Source organism: Chiloscyllium plagiosum, chromosome 7 (genome assembly GCF_004010195.1).
Source record: "Chiloscyllium plagiosum isolate BGI_BamShark_2017 chromosome 7, ASM401019v2, whole genome shotgun sequence".
Taxonomy (NCBI): Eukaryota; Metazoa; Chordata; class Chondrichthyes; order Orectolobiformes; family Hemiscylliidae; genus Chiloscyllium; species Chiloscyllium plagiosum.
This window is the reverse complement of record NC_057716.1, coordinates 42,626,825-42,648,210: the sequence shown is the minus strand read 5'-3', so window position 1 is coordinate 42,648,210 and position 21,386 is coordinate 42,626,825. Positions and strand designations below refer to the sequence as shown.

Here is a 21,386-nt window from a genome sequence, read left to right as displayed (position 1 = left end):
AACAGGCTGCACGGGGGGGCTGGGGTGAGAGAGGTAACAGGCTGCACGGGGGGGCTGGGGTGGGAGCAGTAACAGGCTGCAGCGGGAGGCTAGGGTGAGAGAGGTAACAGACTGTAGGGGGAGGCTGGTGTGAGAGATTTAACAGGCTGCAGGGGGAGGCCGGGGTGAGAGCAGTAACAGCCTGCGGGGGAGGCCGGGTTGGGAGCGGTAACAGGCTGCGGGGGGAGGCTGGAGTGAGAACAGGGGCAGGTTGCAAGGAATCAGGAAGAACCTGGGGCAGCAGCAGCAGGAGTGAGGTCAGGCATGAAGCAAGGAAGGTTGAGTCCTTGTGAGGAGTGCGAGTCCAGCATGGCCAGGCGCAAATACACAAAGGAGTAAAGGAATTGGATGTAGATTTGCTCGCTGAGCTGGAAGGTTCATTTCCCGATGTTTCGTTACCCTACTAGGTAACATCTTCAGTGGGCCTCAGGTGAAGCAATGCTGAAAATTCCTGCTTTCTCTTTATATGTTTGGGTTTCTTTGGTTTGGTGATGTCATTTCCTGTGATGAAGTCACTTCCTGTTCCTTTTTTCAGGGGATGGTAGATGGGGTCTAACTCTATGTGTTTTTTGATAGAGTTCCAGTTGGAATGCAATGCTTCTAGGAATTCTTGTGCTGTCTTTGTTTGGCTTGTCCTACCATGGATGTGTTGGCCCAGTCAAAGTCATGTCCTTCCTCATCCATATGTGAGGATACTAGTGAGAAGGTTAGGTCTTTTTGTGGCTAGTTGGTGTTCATGTATCCTGCTGGTTAGTTTTCTGCCTATTTGTCCAATGTAGCATTTGTTACAGTCCTTGCACGGTATTTTGTAAATGACATTAGTTTTGCTCATTTCAAGTTCATTAGCTGCTCTTTTAGTGTGTTGGTGGGTTTGTGGGCTACCATGATTCTCAAAACTTGCTAGGAGTAAAGAAATATAATTTTATTGCAGTTCCACTATATTTCCAGAGATAATGCATTTTCAGACACTAATAAACATCCCAATGTAAAAATAATTGAAGAAAGCTATTTCTTGCAAATGAGCAAAAGTTTAGTAAGTAATGTTTGCGGCATTTCAATTATGATTTATTCAACTATATCTTACCTTTTTAAATTGTTCTTTGAATTTCTTCCATTGTTTTTTGACAGACTGTATCTGATTTAACTCAAGTTGGTAATTTGTCCACTGATCTGTGAGAGCAAGTTTTCTCTTATTTAGTTGATCAATCGTATTTTCAATGACATTTACTGATTGTTGCAAATTTAAATTCAAGCTTTCATTTCTCTGAAAAAGCAACAAACGAAATTTCAGTAAGAAACTATTGCATTCAATTACAACAGTACTTTCACAAGTAATGCCTCAGCATGCATCAATAGGGACAGTATGTACTTACAAGCAGCTTAAATACATAGACTTTGTGACAAAGCTAATAAAAACAGCATAAATAATTTACTTTAATTTAAAGCATGGTATCAGAATGCTAAGAATTGCAAATCATGAATTCAAGCCTTCCAGTTTTGAGCTACTTCAATAAATCAAACCAGTCCAAGCTTTATTCAGTAGGATTTTCTAACAATAGAATGAAAGCTTTGAACTGACAAGATTTATCCTCACCACGCAGCAAGAGTACAATCTTCTCCTGTTATTCTTAAACTGAATACACTGAAGAGTCTATGCCTAAATGCAGCAAGACCTGAATGAGATATAGGTTCGGGCTGACAAGTTACAACTGCACCACACAAGTGTCAGGAAATGATGAGCTCAAATAAAAGAGAATCGAAACATTGCCCCTTTATATTCAATAGCATTACCCACACTATCAATATCCTCTGGGTTACCACTGACCAGAGATTGAACTGGACCAGCCATAAAATACTGTGGCTAGAACAGCAACTCAGAAGCAATGAATCCTACAGCGAATAACTCACCTCCTGACTCCCAAAACCTGTTCACCATTTAGAAGGCAGAAGATGAAATATCCAGCACTTGCTTTGATAAGTGTAGTTCTAACAACACTCAACAAGCTTTACACCACTTGGGACAAAGCAGCATATTTGATTTGCATTACAATCATAAACATGCATTCCCTCCAACACCAGCATTCAGTGGCAGTAGCTTGCACCATCGACAAGATGCACTACACAAACTCAGCAAGGCTCCTGAGACAGCACTTTCCAAACCCACAAACACTTCCATCTAGAAGGACAAGGGCAGCAGATACATGGGAACACCACAAACTTGCAAGTTCCAAGTCTTTCACCACCTTGACTTGGAAATATACGACTTCTCCGTCATTGTTGCTGTGTCAAAATCCTGGAACTCCCTCCCTAATGGCATTGTGGCTTTACTTACAACAAAAGGAGTCCAGTGCTTCAAGACAGCAGCTCACCACCACCTTCTGAAGGGTAAGTAGGGATGGGCAATAAATGCTGGCCCAGCTGGAAATGCCCACATCCTATAGCTGTCTACATTCAACATGAAATAATTGTATAAAAACCAAATTGCATTTTATTCTAATGCTTAAATATGTTAGAGATACATATTTTGAGTCAGTGGAGCCAATTTCATTATTAGATTTAAGTAAATTCTAACTGGGAGTGCACAACTTGACCCCACACTTGAAACTCAACTTCAAATAAAAACTCTACATTCTGTTATAAGTATACCGCACCATTAATGGTAATGTCAGTGCCCAAATCTGATTCTGTCCTTTGACCTTGTCATTTTAATTCACTATCTTTCCCTGGTGCTTACATTTCTGTCCTAGTCTTCCTGCACTGTTACAGTGAAGCTTGAGGAATGCCATATCGTCATTCAATTAGACATTGCAGTCTTTGGAATTCAACATTGAATCCAACAATGTTAGGAGAAAGTGAGGGCTGCAGATGCTGGAGATCAGAGCTGAAAATGTGTAGCTGGAAAAGCGCAACAGGTCAGGCAGCATCCAAGGAACAGGAGAATTGACGGTTCGGGCATAAGCCTTCTTTCCTGAAGAAGGGCTTATGCCCGAAACGTAGATTCTCCTGTTCCTTGGATGCTGCCTGACCTGCTGCACTTTTCCAGCAACACATTTTCAGCTCCAACAATGTTAGGCCATGAACTCTGTCTCCATTTTTATCCTTTTTTTTGCCAAATGTGTGTATGGTTTTCAATGTTTTTGCTTTCAGACAGCGCTGGTCCCTATTTCTCAAGAATCGCAGAATTGTTATGATGCATGAGGCCACTCCGCCCATCATGCCTGCACCAGCTCATCAAACTAGCTACATTACCTATTTCCAATCTCCTGCTTTTCCCCCATAGCCTTGCACACTATTTCTCACTCTAAATAATCATCTTATGCCCTCTTGAATGCATCAAATTAATCTTAGAATCCTCTAACATATGGATACATTTCCAGGTACTGCATTCGAAACTCTTAAGTACTTGCTGAGTCAGAAGTCACAGGACACCAGATTGTAGTCCAACAAGTTTATTTGAAATCACAAACTTTTAGAATGTAGACCCTTTGTCAGGTGACATTCGTAATAAACCTGGTGTCGTGTGACCACTAACTTTGTCCCAGCCTGGTCCAACATCGGCACCTCCACATCATACTTGCTGAGTGGAAAAGTCTTTCTCACATCATCCTTGCTTCATTTGCTTCTTTTTCATCATTGTTTTTGTTCCTTACACGAGTGGGTCTTTAACATCTACTTTGGAACAATGCTTTATTTCTCTGCCACAACCATTACCACTCCCTTTGCCAGTTGTTTCTTGACATCTTTGTTATTTATTCTCTCCTTTCTACTCTCTCCTCAACCTTCCACTTCGTTCTATCCAATCGCTTATCTGAAACAGCATCATATCACTCATGTCATTCCACATGAAATATTAACCATTTCCCTCTCCACAGATATTGCCAGAGTATTCTTTTATTACTTTGGCATACCATATTTAATGCAGTAGCATGGAAGCAACATTTTAAGAAGATACCATAATGATCATTCAAACATATAAATAAACTACAGGAAGATCAGTCCACAACTCCAATGTGTGAGGTTTGTAAAGCAGAGCCCAGTACTGGCAGCTGACACTCTGCACTTCGGATGCCTTGCTAATTATGAAACTGTCTTCCCTCTGTCAAGTCAGCTACTCTGTTTCCAATACAGTAAGGTAAAAGAATAGCTTGTTCTTTGCAGGTAGTCTCTAAGGAGGCTATGTCAAATAAATCTGTCAGGCTTTGCTTTCAACTTCAAAAGGAGAAAGCTATGAATAGCGAGCCTGCTGGTGCTTTTATGGATATTCAAACACAAAACACTCAATACGGCATTCAGATTTCAGTCACACTAAACCACTGAATCAATAAAATTTTATTGAAAACCTCAAGAACAAGTTGAATATTTGCCTACTTAGCAGTCCCAAATATTAGATTGACAGCTCTAAGTGGAGACTGGTGTAAAAGGACCAGAGGATGCCTGGTATAATGACAACTTTGCCTGTTAGACATAAAGAATCAGGTGCATAACCGAACCAAGAGGAAGCAGATAATGGAAGAGAAAAAAGTGGGGAGATGATGTAATTAACCAAATGGATTGTCAAACAAACGTCTGTAACTGTATAAGTTAGCTAATCAAATATTTTACCCTGCATCATTCCCCTTGCAAGCTCGTATCTAATAAAGATCACTTGTTTTGAACAGGACATGCAAATCTTAAGGTGCTTTCAGGTACTGGGCTGAACCCTCACCCTTACAAGTGTTGACAGAATGAGATATGTCACCTTGGGACCACAGTGTGAGGAGACTAGTCAACGAATGAGCCTGTTTGCTTTATCACGCATACTTATGGAAGGCTTACCTCACAGTCATGGGACCGGCAATCCAAGCGGGTAGCAAGTAACTAACATCTGGAGACTTGCGTGCTGAGTGATAAAAGCATGTGCCAGGGTAAAGAGTTGTAGACAGGGTCAGAAGCATTGTACAATAGATAGATAAGAATAAGGAGGTTATTGACACAGAACATAGAGCTGTCAGGGTACATCTGGAACATTGCACGATAGGTCAGCCAAAATCACCGAGTTGATAGATCCATGCTGTTGTCTGACTGAGGTCAGAATCATCAAATGGCAGAGGCCAGGAATAATGTCTGGCCATTAGGACAGCATTAAGAAACTCGAGGTAGTGATGAGTTGAAACACAGAGAGATGTCTGTTGCCAATATCTTTATTTGGGAACCAGATAGATCAACCAAAATGCCTAGTTAATGTTTTGAGCCCAGTGGTTCATCATCAGAACTAATGTGTCACCAGACTTAAAATGTTAACTCTGCTTTCTCTCCAGAGATATTCCCAGTTCTGCTGAGATTCTCCAGCAATTTCTGTTTTTGTTTCAGATCTCCAGCATTCGCAGTTCTTTATTTTATAAGGCAAAATTTGAGTTGACAATAAAGAGGAAATTGATAGATAAGATGAAGAACAAAAATTGGAATCCTGGAGAGTCACCAGTGCAGCAAAAGATCAAATGGGATACCCAGCAAATGGGCAAGGTAAATAGGGGGGTGGTTATAATTAATACTTCATAACACAAGTCCAGAAACAATAGAAGATAGAATCAATGGCTAAAACACACTTGGCCCAGAGTCAGGGAAAACTTAGATTCATAGAAATTATACTGAAAACAACAAATGCTGGACCCAGTAGGTCAGACAAAATCCATGGAGAGAGAGCAAGCTAACGTTTCAAGTCTAGCTGACTCTTCATTATTATGTTTGAAGCATTGCAGGGCTCTTGAATTCTGCTGTGTGTGTACTTGTGAGTAAGAGAGAGTCCATGTTGGTGTTATAGTCATTTTGTGTTCAGATTTGATGATCAGTATAAAGTCCTGCGAAATGTGTCTGAACAATTAAGTTGTTTTAAATTGCTGAAAGTTAAAAGAAGCAGCTATGAAAAGAAATGAGGGTTTAAGTTATTGGAATTTCGAAGCTGGGTACAAGTTGCATGGTTTCAGCTAGGCCGGTCAGTAAGCCAGAACAGTGGACAAAGGTGTCTACAAGTAAAGACAGGCAACTGAAATCAGTTGAGGCTGTGGGCCCATTAATCTGAAGGTGAACAACAGGAAGTGTAGCCAATTGCAATGACACTTGCAAAAATTAAGGAAAGAGAAGGAAAATAGCAATACTATAGTTGACAAAGAGTCTTCTATAGAAGGAAAGGGATAAATGAGGGGTAGAACGGCATAAACATACAGAGGAGACAGGTCACTGGGCTGGGAAAGTGAAGTTCCTGAAGACTTTGTATGGATATATCAAGGAAAGGGGAAAAGATAGGGGAAGACAAGATTTGGTTGAAGCAGAAGCTTAGTGAAGCTAAGGCAGGGAGAGAGAAACATAATAGGTTGGCCACTAGGTTTTGTAGTCAGAGCCCAACTGCGGACCATGCGTTATGTAGCAGGATCAGTGGTAGCTTCAAAAGGTAAGGGATCATTTGTGCTTTGCTACCAACTCGGAGAAAGGGCTCTGTACCCAGCACAGATGACAGGGTTTCTGGACTGCTGGAAAAGAAATTTGTTGTCCCGTTCACTCCTGAGGAACTGAAAAGGCTAGTCTCAGAGATGGCGAAACCGACACAAGGGCAAGAGCCTAATGATCACTCATCAGATGGATTAAAAAATAATAAAACTCCACAGTTTTAATGAGATAGAAAGGAGTTGTTGCTGGCTACCCTAACCTTGAGGTCTTACTCAGTTCCCACCAGAAAAAGAGAAGCTAAGGCTTGAAATACCTGGGATGAAGTAAGGATGCATGCATCATGAGGTATACACCACAGAAAAGTAAACAGATATCTACTTCTGAGCACTCGCAAAAGACTGATTGTGACAGACTGCTGTTGAATCTATAACAATGTGCTGAAACAAATTCTTTGTTCTATTCTGGACTGAGAGAAAGAGAGACACACTCCCATAGACTGGGCAAGCAGCTCTTCCAACAGTGTGTTTGCAAGGTAGTATCTGTGTCACACCATGTGGTGTGTCGTAGGTGGCTTTAAAGCAGTTTGTTGTTTAGAGTGTCATAACGTATTTCATTGGTTTTCTTCCTTTAAAAGCATGCATGACTCTGTTTTATGTGGAATAAACAGATTTATTTTTTATGTGCATGATATCTGTGTGCTTGTATTTCATGACTTTGCAAGATGGATTGGAAGGGATTAAAGGATGGTTAGGTTAAAACCAGGGTTAGCATTTTGCTAATACCACTAATATGCGGACAAGGATAGTACACCCTGGTCTTCATCTTTCACCCCGCTAATCTGTGGATACAATGCATTATCCTCCGCAATTTCCACCACCTACAGTCAGACACCACCACCAGAGACATATTTCCCTCCCAACTCCTATCTGCATTCCACTGCGACCATTCCCTCCATGACTCCCTTGTTAGGTCCACGACACCCCCCCCCACCTGCCCCCAACCAACCCACCCTCTACTACCGGCACCTTCCCTTGCCACTGCAAGAGGTGTAAAACCTGTGCTCACACCTCCCCTCTCTCCTCCACGCAAAGCCCCAAAGGATCTTTTCACCTCTGGCAGAGATTTTCCTGCACATCTAAACACCTGATCTACTGTGTCCATTGCTCTTGATGTAGTCTCCTCGACTCACATGATGCCAACTCACATAACGTTTCTGTTGCTCAGAAGGGAAAGGGTAAGAGGAGCAGAGCATTAGTCACTGGGGACTCCATAGTTAGGGGGACAGATAGGAGGCTCTGTGGGAACGAGAGAGACTCACGGTTGGTGTGTTGCCTCCCAGGTGCCAGGGTTCGTGATGTCTCTGATTGGGTTTTCAGGATCCTTGAGGGGGATGGGGAGCAGATCCAAGTCGTGGTCCACATAGGCACCAATGATATAGGTAGGAAGAGAGATGGGGATTTAAAGCAGAAATCCAGTGAGCTAGGATGGAAGCTTAGAGCTAGAACAAACAGAGTTGTTATCTCTGGTTTGTTGCCTGTGGCACGTGCTAGCAAGGTGAGGAATAGGGAGAGAGAGGAGTTGAACAAGTGGCTACAGGGATGGTGCAGGAGGGAGGGTTTTGGATTCCTGGATAATTGGAGCTCATTCTGGGGTAGTTGGGACCACTACAAACAGGTCTTCACCTGAACCAAAGGGATACCAATATCCTGGGGGGTGAAACTTGATAATGCTCTTCGGGTGGGTTTAAACTAATTCAGCAGGGGATGGGAACCTTAACTGTAGTTCCAGTATACAGGAGGGTGAGAGTAATGAGGTCAGAAATGAGATTTCAAGGTTACAAGGGGGCACCAGCAAGCAAGAAGTTGGCTTAAAGTGTGCCTACTTCAATGCCAGGACCATCTGGAATAAGGTGGGTGAACTTGCAGCATGGGTTGGTACCTGGGACTTCGATGTTGTGGCCATTTTAGAGATATGGGTAGAGCAGGAACAGGAATGGTTGTTGCAGGTTCCAGGATTTAAATGTTTCAGTAAGAACAGAGAAGATAGTAACAGAGGAGGTGGTGTGGCATTGTTAATCAAGGGCAGTATTTCAGCAGCAGAAAGGATGTTTGAGGACTCATCTACTGAGGTAATATGGACTGGGATTAGAAACAAGAAAGGAGAGGTTATCCTTTGGGAGTTTTCTATCAGCCTCCAAATAGTTCCAGAGATGTAGAGGAAAGGATAGCGAAGATGATTCTCAATAGGAGCAAGGGTGACAGGATAGTTGTTGTGGGGGTTTTAACTTTCCAAACATTGACTGGGAATACTATAGTTCAAGTACTTCAGATGGGTCAGCTTTTGACCAATGTGTGCAGGAGGGTTTCCTGACACAGCATATAGACAGGCCAACAAGGGATGAGGCCACATTGGATTTGGTACTGGGTGATGAGCCCGGCCAGGTGTTAGATTTGGAGATAGCTGAGCACTTTGGTGAAAATGACCATGATTCGGTTATGTTGATTTTAGTAATGGCAAGGGATAGGTATATACCGCAGGGCAAGAGCTATAGCTGGGGGAAAGGCAATTATGATGCAATTAGGCAAGATTTAGGCTGCTTAGAATGAGGCAGGAAACTGCAGGGGACAGGCACAGCTGAAATTTGGAGCTTATTCAAGGAACAGTTACTGCAGGTCCTTGATAAGTATGCACCTGTCAGACAGAAAGTTGTTGAGCGCTGGAACTGTGGTTTACGAAGCAAGTTGAACCTCTTGTCAAGAGGAAGAAGAAGGCTTATGTTAGGAGGAGATATGATGTCTCAGTTAGGGTACTTGAGAGTTACAAGTTAGCAAGGAAAGACCTAAAGAGAGAGCTGAGAAGAGCCAAGAGAGGACATGAGAAGTCATTGGCACACAGGATCAAGGAAAACTCTAAGGTTTTCTATAAGTATATCAGGAATAAAAGAATGACTAGAGTAAGATTAGGGCCAATCAAGGATAGTAGTGAGAAGTTGTGCATGGAGTCAGAGGAGATAGAGAAAGGTCTAAATGAATATTTTTCATCAGTATTCACACTAAAAAACGACAATGTTATGGAGGAGAATACGGAGATAGAGGCTAACAGATTAGATGGGTTTGAGGTTCACAAGGAAAAGGTGTTAGCAAACCTGGAAAGTTTGAAAATAGAAATGTCTCCTGGGCTGGATGGGATTAGGTAGTGAGGAGATTGCAGAGCCTTTGGTTTTGATCTTTATGTCATCATTGTCTACAGGAATAGTACCGGAAGACTGGAGGATAACAGATATTGTCCCCTTGTTCAAGAAGGGGAGTAAAGACAACCCTGGGAATTATAGACCAGTGAGCCTTCAGTTGTGGGTAAAGTGTTGGAAAACATTATCAGAGATAGGATTTATAATCATCTAGAAAGGAATAAGTTGATTAGGGATAGTCAATACGGTTTTGTAAAGGGTAGGTCGTGCCTCACAAATTTTACTGAGTTTTTGGAGAAGGTGACCAAACAGGTGGATGAGGGTAAAGTGGTTGATGTGGTGGATATGGATTTCAGGAAGGCATTTGATAAGGTTCCCCATGGTAGGCTATTGCACAAAATACGGAGTATGGGATTGAGGGTGATTTAGTGGTTTGGATCAGTAATTGGCGAGCTGAAAGAAGACAGAGGGCATTGGTTGATGGGAAATGTTCATCCTGGAGTTTAGTTACTAGTGATCTGTTTTGCATCCACTGCTGTTTGATATTTTTATAATTGACCTGGATGAGTGTGTAAAAGGATGGGTTAGTAAATTTGAGGATGACACTAAGGTCGGTAGAGTTGTGGACAGTGCCGAGGGATGTTGTAGGTTACAGGGGGACATAAATAAGCTGCAGAGCTGGGCTGAGAAGTGGCAAATGGAGTCTAATGTGAAAAAGTATGAGGTGATTCACATTGGAAGGAGTAACAGGAATTCAGATTATGAGGCTAATGATAATATTCTTGTTAGTGTAGTTGAGCAGAGAGATCGCGGTGTCTAGGGACATAGATCCTTGAAAGTTGCCACCCAGGTTGATAGAGTTGTTAAGAAGGCATACGGTGTGTTAGCTTTTATTGGTAGAGGGATTGAGTTTCAGAACCATGAGATCATGCTGCAGCTGTACAAAACTCTGGCGTGGCCACACTTGGAGTATTGCGTATTGTTCTGGTCACCGCATTGTGGCAGCTTTGGAAGGGGTTCAGAGGAGATTTGCTAGGATGTTGCCTGGTACAGAGGGAAGGTCTTATGAGGAAAGGCTGAGGGACTTAATTCAGACATATAAGATAATCAGAGGTTTAGATAGGTTGGACAGTGAGAGCCTTTTTCCTCTGATGGTGATGGCTAGCATGAGGGGGGACATAGCTTTAAATTGAGAGTTGATAGATATAGGACAGATGTCAGAGGTAGTTTCTTTACTCAGAGAGTAGTAGGGGTGTGGAACGTGTTGCTTGCAACAGCACTTTAAGGGCATTTAAATGGTCTTTGGACAAACGTATGGACAAGAATGGAATAGTGTAGGTTGGATGTGCTTCAGATTGGTTACATAGGTCGAGGGTCGAAGGGCCTGTACTGCACAGTAATGTTTTATGTTCTCTGACTGAAATTTTGCCTGTTAGTTGCACAGAAGCACATGAATAACCTAACCAAGAGGTGGCAGATCAGGGAAAAGAGTAAAGTGGGAGATGATTTAATTAAAGGAATAACTTGTCAAATAAACCACAGTGAGTGTACAAATTGGCTGCTCAATTAGTTTAAACAAGGTGTTGTAGAACTGTACAATAATTTCTGACTTCTTTTTGCACACTGCTATCTGAAAAAGGTCTCTCATTTTGAACAAGAAATCTGATTCTCGGGGAGTTTTTGGTTACTGGATCAAGACCTCATCCTTACATTATCCATATGGTTTGATTAGAATGCTTGCCCCTACAATACAGCAACTGCAAACTAAAATATCAAGGTAGGGATTGTGAACCAAAAGCATGAAAAGGCCAGAGAGATGTGGCTGCAAAGGGATCAAGGTTAGGAGCTAAATATCCAAGGCTATGCATCCTATTGAAAGGACAGGCAGACGGGGAAGAGGTTGGCCTTTCAGTAAGAAGTGAAATTAAAATTGATAGCCAGAAATGATATAGAGGTGGAAGGCATAGAATCTGTGTGGGTGTAGTTAATGAACCTCATAGGAAAAAAGGCACTGATTGAAGTTATGTACAGGCCTTCTAGCAGATGTGGGGAAGAAAATCAATCAGGAGCCAGAAAAGGCATGTAAGAGAGAGACTAATACAATAACCATGGGGGACTTCAATATACAGGTGGATGGTAAAATCAGGTTACCAACAGATCTCACTAAAAGCGTGAAATGTCTATAAGATCGTTGTTTTGAGCCAGGTTGTGGTAGAGACCACTTATGAACAGGCAATTCTGGACTTAGTGATGTGTAATGAGGTAGATTTGATTAGGGAGCTTAAGTTGAAGAAACCCCTGTGGAAGTGAGTATAATATGATAGAACGCACCCTACAGTTTGGAGAAGGTGGAATCAGATGTAACAGTTTACAATTGAGTAAAAATAAGTAGAAAGACATGAGGGGAGAGCTGGCCAGACTTGACTGGAAGGGAAGCCTACTAGAGAAGATGGTGGAGCAGCAGTGGCAGGAGTTTCTGGGGGTAATTTAGGAGGCACAGCAGAAATTCATCCTAAGCTAGAAGAAACTTACTAAGGGGAAGTTAGAGACATCATTGAAGCAAAAGAAAAAATACACAATGTGGTGAATATCAGTGGCAAGCTAGAAGATTAGGAAGCCTTTAAAAATAGCAAAGGATAATTTTAAAAGTATATAAAGCAGGAGAGGATGAAATAGGTTCACTAGTATTACCAAAACAAATTGCAAGAGTTCTTTTAGATACATATTAGGTAAGAGAGAGGCACAGGTAGACATTGGACCACTGGAAAATGAAGGTGGAGAAGTTGTAAAGGGAACAAAGAAATGGCAGAGGAACTGAATAGATACTTTGCATCAGTCTTCCCATTGGAAGACACCAGTAACATATCAGAAATTCAAGAGAGTCAGGAGACAAGAGGTGAGTGTAGTAGCTATTACTCAGGAGAAGGTGCTGGAAAAGGTGAAAGGTCTGAAGAGGGATCATCATCCGGACTGGATGGACTACACCCCAGAGTTCTGAAGGAGATAGCTGGCAAGATTGATAGAGGCATTGGTGATAATCTTTTAGGAATCACTGGAGTCAGGGAGGATCTCTGAGGATTGGAAAATGGCGAACATAAAATTCCTGTTTAAGAAGGAAAGGAGGCAGAAGACAGGAAACTATAGGCCATGTAGCCTTACCTGGGTTGCTAAGATTTGAGAGTCCATTCTGAAGGATGAGATTGAGGAGTACTTGGAAGTGCATGGGAAAACAGGGCTGAGTCAGCATGACATCATGAAGGGAAGGCCAGGTCTGATAAATCTGTTTGAATTCTTTGAGGTAATAGACAATAGACAATAGGTGCAGGAGTAGGCCATTCTGCCCTTTGAGCCTGCACCACCATTCAATATGATCATGGCTGATCATCCTTAATCAGTATCCTGTTCCTGCCTTATCTCCATAACCCTTGATTCCACTATCCTTAAGAGCTCTATCCAACTCTTTCTTAAATGAATCCAGAGACTGGGCCTCCACTGCCCTCTGGGGCAGAGCATTTCACACTGCCACCACTCTCTGGGTGGAGAAGTTTCTCCTCATCTCTGTCCTAAATGGTCTACCCCGTATTTTTAAGATGTGTCCTCTGGTATGGCACTCACCCATAAGTAGCAAGTTAAACAAAAAAGAGCCAGACGTGACTGGTTTTGATTTCCAGAAAGCCTTTGACAAAGTGCCACATCGAAGCTGCTAATCAAAATAAGAATTCATTGTGTTCGGAGCAAGGTCTGGGCATGGACAGAGGACTGGCTGATTGGCAGAAGGCAGAGAGTGGTGAGAAAAGGATTTTTTTAAGGATGGTAATCAGTGACTAGTGGAGTTCTACAGATGTCAGTGTTGGGACTTCAACTATTCACACTAGATATTAATGATCTGGACGAAGGAACTGAGGGCACTGTTACTAAGTTTGCAAATGACACAAAGACAGATGGAGAAACAGGTAGTATTGAGGAGTCAGGAACTCTGCAGAAGGATTTGGACAGTTAGGAGAATGGGCAATGAATGTGGATAAAAAAATGGGTAAAGACTCGGGGTGTGGACTAGATGGAGTTCAGAAGGATGAGGGAGGATCTGATTGAAATTTAGAATACTGAGAGGCCTGGACAGAATGGACGTGGAGAAGATGTTTCCACAAGTAGGACAGCCCAGGGTCTGAGGGACAGCCTCAGAATGTAGGGCAGACCCTTTAGGAGGAATTTCTTCAGCCAGAGGCTGGAGAATCTGTGGAACTCATTGCTGCAGAAGGCTGTGGAGGCCAAGTCACTGAGCGTATTTAGGACAGAGATAGATAGGTTCTCGATTAGTAAGGGGATCAAGGATTATGGCGGGGGGCGGGGGAGGCAAAGGAATGTGGTTGAGAGTCATGATGAAATGGCAAAACGGACTCGATGGGTTGAATGTTCTAGTTCTGCTCCTATATCTTATGATCCTATGGATGATATTTAATGGAGTCAAAAGGAATCTTACTTGCCTACTGCAGAGCCAATTATTAGGGAAGTAAATTCCATTCAGGCACTTAGCAGGACAATGTCGGCCTTCTAAAGGGTCAAGGAGCTTGGAGACAAAATACCACTTGCCAAAAACTGCTGCCCAGTCAGAACTCAGTAATTCCATTGCAATGCAGTGCCACTTGGCAGCAATGGTTGCTGCGAGTAGAATTTCCAGCTGAGGTCTCCTAACATGGATGATTGATAACAGGGGTGGAGGGGTAATGGGGTGTGGAATTTCAGAATGGCTGCAATGCGAAGAAGGTTGCATTTGGTGGATCTCCCTTCTGAAACCAGGCACTGTGCCTTTGAACAAAGGGTCCCCTTGAGACCCAATAAGCAATCTGTATGAATTCTCCCTACATGCTGAGTCACCTCTGCCGCTGCTGGATTAACATCACTGGCAGTGAGATAAGATCTTTAAGTGTATAGTAATGGTTCACTTCACAGCCTCAATTAACAAAGTGAAGAGCAGGCCATCCACAGACCTTCTCTCTACAGATTTGATCAGGCTTGATTTGGGAAGAGGTCTTCACCCGCCACACTTCCCTTGATTAACTGCCCCATGCTGCCAAACCCATGACTGGGGCAAAAGAGTATCAATCAACCCTGCACTATGAGAGATTTATGGAAACAGTTTATCCTGCTTATATTTGTTTGGTGTAGGCATCTGGTCAAAGTAATATTTAAACTGACTGGCATATTCAAAATGCTTCTTCTTGAAAGAAATTAAATGTTTTTCATGAGGTTCTTCAGGGCAAAATTTGTCATTTATCGGAGAATGATCTTGTTGAATATATTCTGATTCTCTTATCCTTGAAAAAATATTGAATCACGAGATGTAGGCCAGCGTTTATTGCCCATCCCTAACTGACAATTAGCAGGTGGTGGTGAGTTGTATTCTTGAATTACTGCAGTCCGCAGTACTATTTCGAAAGTAAATTCCAGGATACAGTAACAGTGAAGGTTCAAAAAATTTAGCTCTAGGACATAAAATCTACATAAATATGTCAGGTGACTTATGTGACACAAAACTACAGTGACAGGACCAAAATTTGGAAAATTGCACTTGAGAATGTACAGAAATAACAATTACAGCAAAATGTTAAGGACTCAAGCCCAACTAGGTAGGTGATGAAGCACAAACAACTTTGAATTCTACATTTGATAAATGTATTGAGAAACATGTATTTAAATAGTTTAATTGAATTTTTTTAAAAACTGACCATATTTACTGTGCTCTTAAAGTTGAACCCCAGATCTTGGAGGGAAAGAAAACTCATTAGGACCAACTGCCATTTGGAATCAGCAAGCTCCAACAATGACCTGACATTTTCTTCATTATCCTTCGTTAATTGAGACTGGAAACAATCTTCTAAACTTCGCATAGATGCTTCAACCTGATTCATGTCAAACGTGATGTAGAGATTAGTTTCAAAACAAACCCATGGCATATAATTTAGTCTTTCAACATAGTGAGTAGTTTGGTGGGGAACTTAAATATTTCAAGTAGCGAACAAATTATAAACTAAATTATTGATTAGAAAAAAACAAGTACAGTGTACACTGAAAACATTACTGTTTGAAAGTTTATAAAACCCGACTTCAAAAACAAAGTTATAAGAACACCAGGATTCACAAGATTACAATTTTAATACTGGAGGATTAAATGGAGGGAGATAGGTGGAGAAAGATTGTGTTTCTAAAGAGGGCCAGGAGACTTTAAGGATCAACCTTTGAATGTAACCATGGAGCCTGGGATGTCAATTCCCAGTTTCTGGTCTGAGGAGCAATGGCAGAAAAAAACATAATGGCTTTGTAAACCAATTCACCAACATCTCACATTGCTCAACTGATCGGACTCCCATCAGTCATCCAGCAGCACTCCATCACTGTCAGGACTCTAGGCCTAAAATAGAGATACTCTACCTCACCCACAAACTTCCAACAATGTCGTGTGCACATCTAATTCCTTTTGCTTCCACATAGCTCAAATTATTCATCCACCACAGACTTTGGTTATAGCAACAGATTTTATCCAACCCATAATATGTACAATTGCTAGTGAAAATCTTTAAAAAATATTTAAAAAAATGTAAAAATATTAAGAGTTATTTAAACAGTAGATAATGTCAAATGTACAAACCAAATAACATGCCTTCCCTATCAGTATTCAGTTCAGTGAAAATGACAAAGCATGCAGTGTAGTGACGATATTATCTGAGTAGTCAAATAAATCCGTAAAAAGATAAATAGGCAAAGTCTTTTCCCTGGGGTGGGAGAGTCCAGAACTAGAGGACATTGGTTTAGAGTGAGAGGGGAAAGATATAAAAGAGACCGAAAAGGCAACTTTTTCACTCAGAGGGTGGTACGTGTATGGAATGAGCTGTCAGAGGATGTGGTGGAGGCTGGTACAATTGCAACATTTAGAAGGCATTTGGATGGGTTTGGAGGGATATGGGCCGGGTGCTGGCACCTGGGACTAGATTGGGTTGGGATATCTGGTCGGCATGGACGGGTTGGACCAAAGGGTCTGTTTCCATGCTGTACATCTCTACGATTCTATGACTCTATAACTGCTCAACTGAGCACATTGATTACCAATATTCAAAAAAAACCAATCACATATGAGCTATGATCAATGCAATAATCTGTCACTGCTATATAGTCATCATAATTCTTCTATCTTGTAAGTTGCATATAGTCTTGCAGCAAACAAGACTCTGTTAAAAGCTAAAGTTCATCTTAAAGAATTACCATAATGTCTAATTGTAGTAAATGATCTTTAAACCCAAGGACTACTGGTCTCACAGTCTATAACCTAGTGAACGTTTTTCAAAATGATCAATAAAATGATATTATTGTTATAAATTAGATTTCTAACTTGTCAAACTTTGAAAATTATAAAGCAGTGAGATTTTAACAACGTAAAATGCCTTGCTAATCTCAGAACTAGAAAGCATTTGTTAATTTGAGAAATTAGAGCTTTGCAGCATTCTGAACAGCAAAAAAGTTTATTAAAATTTCATCAATAGCATGATTTTTAAAAAGAAGTATCCACCTCTTCAGCTTCTTTTAGAAATGTCCTATAAGATTGCAAGTGTTCAATCCGTATATTCAGGTTCCGACACAATGTTTTCCATTCGGCATTCAGGATAAAAAACCTCTCCGAAAATAATTTTACTTCTGGGACATCAAACAGTTCTACCTGTTTGATGATGTCTGTAATGTGTGCTAATTCATTCTCTACCTCCTGAAACACAAAATATAATTTCAGTAAGTTGTATAACATAAACAAACAGGGAAAACAATATGTGATAGGCCAAATATAAAAGGAGGAAACAGTGGAAATATTCAGCAAACCTGGCAGATCTGTGGGAGAGAAACAGAGTTAACATTTCAGGCTGATGACCTTTCATCAGAACTGAAAGAGTTACAAATATAACATTTTAAAGCAAGAAAAGATGCACAGGAAGTGAGCGGAAAGGAAAGAAAACAAAAGAAAAATATCTGTAATAAGGCAAACTGTGGCAGGCGTTAAATCGCAAAAGGGATGCTGGTGAAAAGCAGTGATGTAGCCATAGGCCCGGAGGAACACAGGGCTGCTCTCTCAGAGACAAACAACTGGTTTAACCCAAAGGTCACCACGTTTCAGGCAAGGGGCAAGTTGAGGAGGTGACACCCTCATGGTATGGGAATGGTACCAGCCCTGTTAGCGTTACTGTGCATCACACACCAGCCATCCAACCGACTGAGCTATCTGAGCCCAAGTGCAAGGCAAAGAGGAATGGTAATGGGATAAGAGAAGTTGTGTGTAGAGGAAGTATGAACAGCAATATCAACATATGCCATTTAGGAATGAAACAATAAAACACAGGATAAAATGGGGACAGAGGTTACAATCTGAATTTCAATTCATTGGAGTACAGAAGGCATTAGTTTACCTAACTGATGAATTAGGTGGTTTTTTGAGCTTCAACAGAACAGTGTAGAAGGACAAGGGCAGAGAGTGGGAAAAGAACTGAAAATTAAACTGACTGGGAACTCAGCATCACACTTGGATCTGTGCAGAACTGTTAGTAATTATTCTGCTTTCTCATTATTCATAATCTGGAAACATCTTTTGTTTCTTTATTTATCCCATTACCAAATGCTTTTGCTTTGGACTGACACAAATTCATCATTATTTTTCCCTGCTTTTCACCTCATCATAGATTTTTTGCTTTGTTCTTTGTTTCTTCTGTCTTTTTCCTTGCCTCTGTACTTACTTTAAACATGTTGAATCTCTCTTTGTTGTTCCCCCAATTCTGATGAAAAGATCATTGACCTGATACTTTGGACAGAATTTAATTTTCCTTCCATGAGTGTGCTGGAAGGCAGAGAGGGAACAGAGCAGTAAGGTACAGGGTGAAGAGCTCTCCACCTTCTCGATCCTCCGTCCAATCAGTCAGGGCTGGGAAACCTGAGAATGGCCCTCCTGCCTAAAGCCCAGTTGAGGCCTTGAAGTGACCACTTAAAGGTTAGTTAAGAGCCTCATGATGCTGTCGCTGGACGAATGCCAGTGAATATGTGGGTAATGCAGCGGGTGGGGGGCATGTGTGGTTGTGCAGGTGTTTGGAAGGTCATTCCCTCACTACTGAGTGTCCTGGTCATCAAAAGTACCTGATATTGGAAAGGAAGATCCTGAGGAAAGATATCCCACTGCTCTTTACGTTGAGCCCCCTCACCTACCTTGCTCGGCCCTTCATGACTGGCACCAGAAATCCAGCCCCATTCACTTGCACTTCAGGGTTCTGGTTACAATTATTTATCCTCAGACATCTCCAATTAAGACAGTGATCACAGATCCCAGAAAGTTGGTGGCATTTGATTGGTTACCCACTCTCGGAGCTGAACACCTAAGCAGCAGCAGCAGCAGTTACCAGCACTAATATTCAATAGAGCCAACTATGAGAAATTAAATTGCCTTCAAGTAAAACAAACAGGGAAAAAATGCGGGAGAAAGACATGCTGGTGACTCTGAAGACAAATAGATACTATTGTTTGCTCATGTCAACAAACTTTGTGGCAACGCTCAACACAGAAGAGTACTTCAGAAAACAATACAGAAAGCATTTCAGACCTGACAAAAGACATGCAGGAACAGCAGATATCTGCAGTTCCAAGGCAGAGATGTAGATTTATCAATCTGCAGTTCCAAGGCAGAGATGTAGATTTATCATGAATCATGGTCTGTAAGAGCTGACCCATTTCTGAGTTAAACTGATGAGCCAACCAGACATGAAGGATTGTGTGAGTTCAAGGCAAAAAGTTCAAGAGAAAATGACACAATTCAGACTGTCAGAAAGACTATCCATGTCAATTGTCTTCTCCCCAAAAACCTATCATTCTTCCAAGTTCAAACAGGACGTGTAGAGGGAGAATAGTGAAACCTCCATGATTTCGGAATTTGTCAAATCAAAGAACTAGAGGAAAATGGGGTGATTTAATTGTAAATAACAAGAGTGGTATCAACTTTAAGTTTGATAAATTTGGAGCAGATGTGGTAGATGGGTCTGAAAGAATTGAGTGCAGTTACACTCACTGTGATGATGACAAGGACTTGGTCAGAATAAAGAACAAGCTGAGCTGAGGATAGTGTGATTCTTGCTAGACCAGAAAAGGTGGATGTTTGAATTCACATTAGACCAGTTCAGCTTGAAGGAATTGTCTCTCTCTTTCTTACATATACACACACATACACACGCATGCATGTATTTTAAAAACAGACAAAATAAGGTTCTGAGACTGCACAGATCATTAAACTGGAATCATCTTCAAAACCAAGAACAACATGATCTAATGGAGGAAAAGTATTCTCTCCAGCATCAATAATATTTTAAAAGAAATACATGAGTAGATATATAATTACTAAATAGTAAAAGAAAACCATCAACAAGTTGTTGATGATATTTCCCAAAATTATACAGTTTTACATTTCTGATTGTGAAGAATCAGGAGGTACAATACCTTTTACTGTTAGAATGTAGTTCAATATTCTGCAGTAAATTTATTATTTTACGTTACAAAACCAAGACATAAAGTTGAAAAAAAACAATAAACTTCACCTAGAAGACATATGCAACTTTATAAAATGGACATCTGCCAATATAAATTACCTTAAACTGATCAGCCATTTCTAGATATTTATTCAGAATGTCTTCAATTTCAGAGAGAGAGGAACCTGGTTCTAATGTACTGGAAAGGCGTGATCTGTATGCTTGGAGACATCCTGAGACCTTGAGAAATTGCACATTTAAAGTCAAATCTAGCTTCTGCGAATCTGCCCAAAAAACAACCCGACATAGTAATTTATTTTATGAAACAAATAATTTATTCTATAAAGTTAAAGCAGTTACTTTAAAAGATAGTAAAAGGTGAAATTGATCTTAAAAGTATTGTTATGTTAGATTAATTTATTTGTTATAATTTTTCTGTTCAGTTTTTTCACATTATTTAACTTAGTCATCTCTTTTGAAAATATTAGACAAAGTTTTAATTGCTCTTGCTTTATGTCTGACTTTCACTTTCACATGCCAATGGCCTTTTAGATTAGATTAGATTAGATTACTTACAGTGTGGAAACAGGTCCTTCAGCCAAACAAGTCCACACCGACCCGCCAAAGCGCAACCCACCCAGACCCATTCCCCTACATTTACCCCTTCACCTAACACTATGGGCAATTTAGCATGGCCAATTCACCTAACCTGCACATTTTTGGACACCGGAGGAAACCGGAGCACCCGGGGGAAACCCACACAGACACGGGGAGAATGTGCAAACTCCACACAGTCAGTCGCCTGAGGCGGGAATTGAACCTGGGTCTCTGGCGCTGTGAGGCAGCAGTGCTAACCACTGCACCACCGTGCTGCCCCTAAAATACATAGTTCTGCTCAAGTAATAATTTTGTTCCAATATACTGCAATCATCTAAAATAAAGTTTTCAGTTTACAAACCTGGAAAAAGATGTTCTATATTTGACTATCAAGGATCCTTCCTGTTGAAAAAAAACTTCTGTCTAGCTCTTTGGATTATTTCTAAGACAACTAAATGGTCGCTTACACTACTGTTTCAGGTTCTTGTAACAAATTAATGTGAAGGTTCAGTATGAATTAGCTTTTAAAAGCTGAGGAGAAGTGCGTGAAAAGAAAATTATTAAATTAATAACCAATTAATTTTATTAAACATGTATTAAGA

At 41.0% G+C, this 21,386-nt stretch overlaps 1 protein-coding gene across 2 annotated transcripts in view; it reads right to left on the bottom strand.

Annotated features, from left to right (window-relative positions):
* The window catches only part of ccdc141 (coiled-coil domain containing 141), a 134,085-nt gene that overhangs the window by 58,182 nt on the left and 54,517 nt on the right, over window positions 1–21,386 (bottom strand). For both annotated transcript variants that reach the window (XM_043693516.1, XM_043693517.1), the window contains exons 10-13: window positions 20,308–20,427; window positions 17,211–17,402; window positions 15,376–15,549; window positions 1,124–1,303 (exon numbers count right to left, since the gene is read on the bottom strand). In XM_043693516.1, the coding sequence (XP_043549451.1) occupies window positions 1,124–1,303; window positions 15,376–15,549; window positions 17,211–17,402; window positions 20,308–20,427 (666 nt within the window). The remainder of the gene's footprint in view (window positions 1–1,123; window positions 1,304–15,375; window positions 15,550–17,210; window positions 17,403–20,307; window positions 20,428–21,386) is intronic.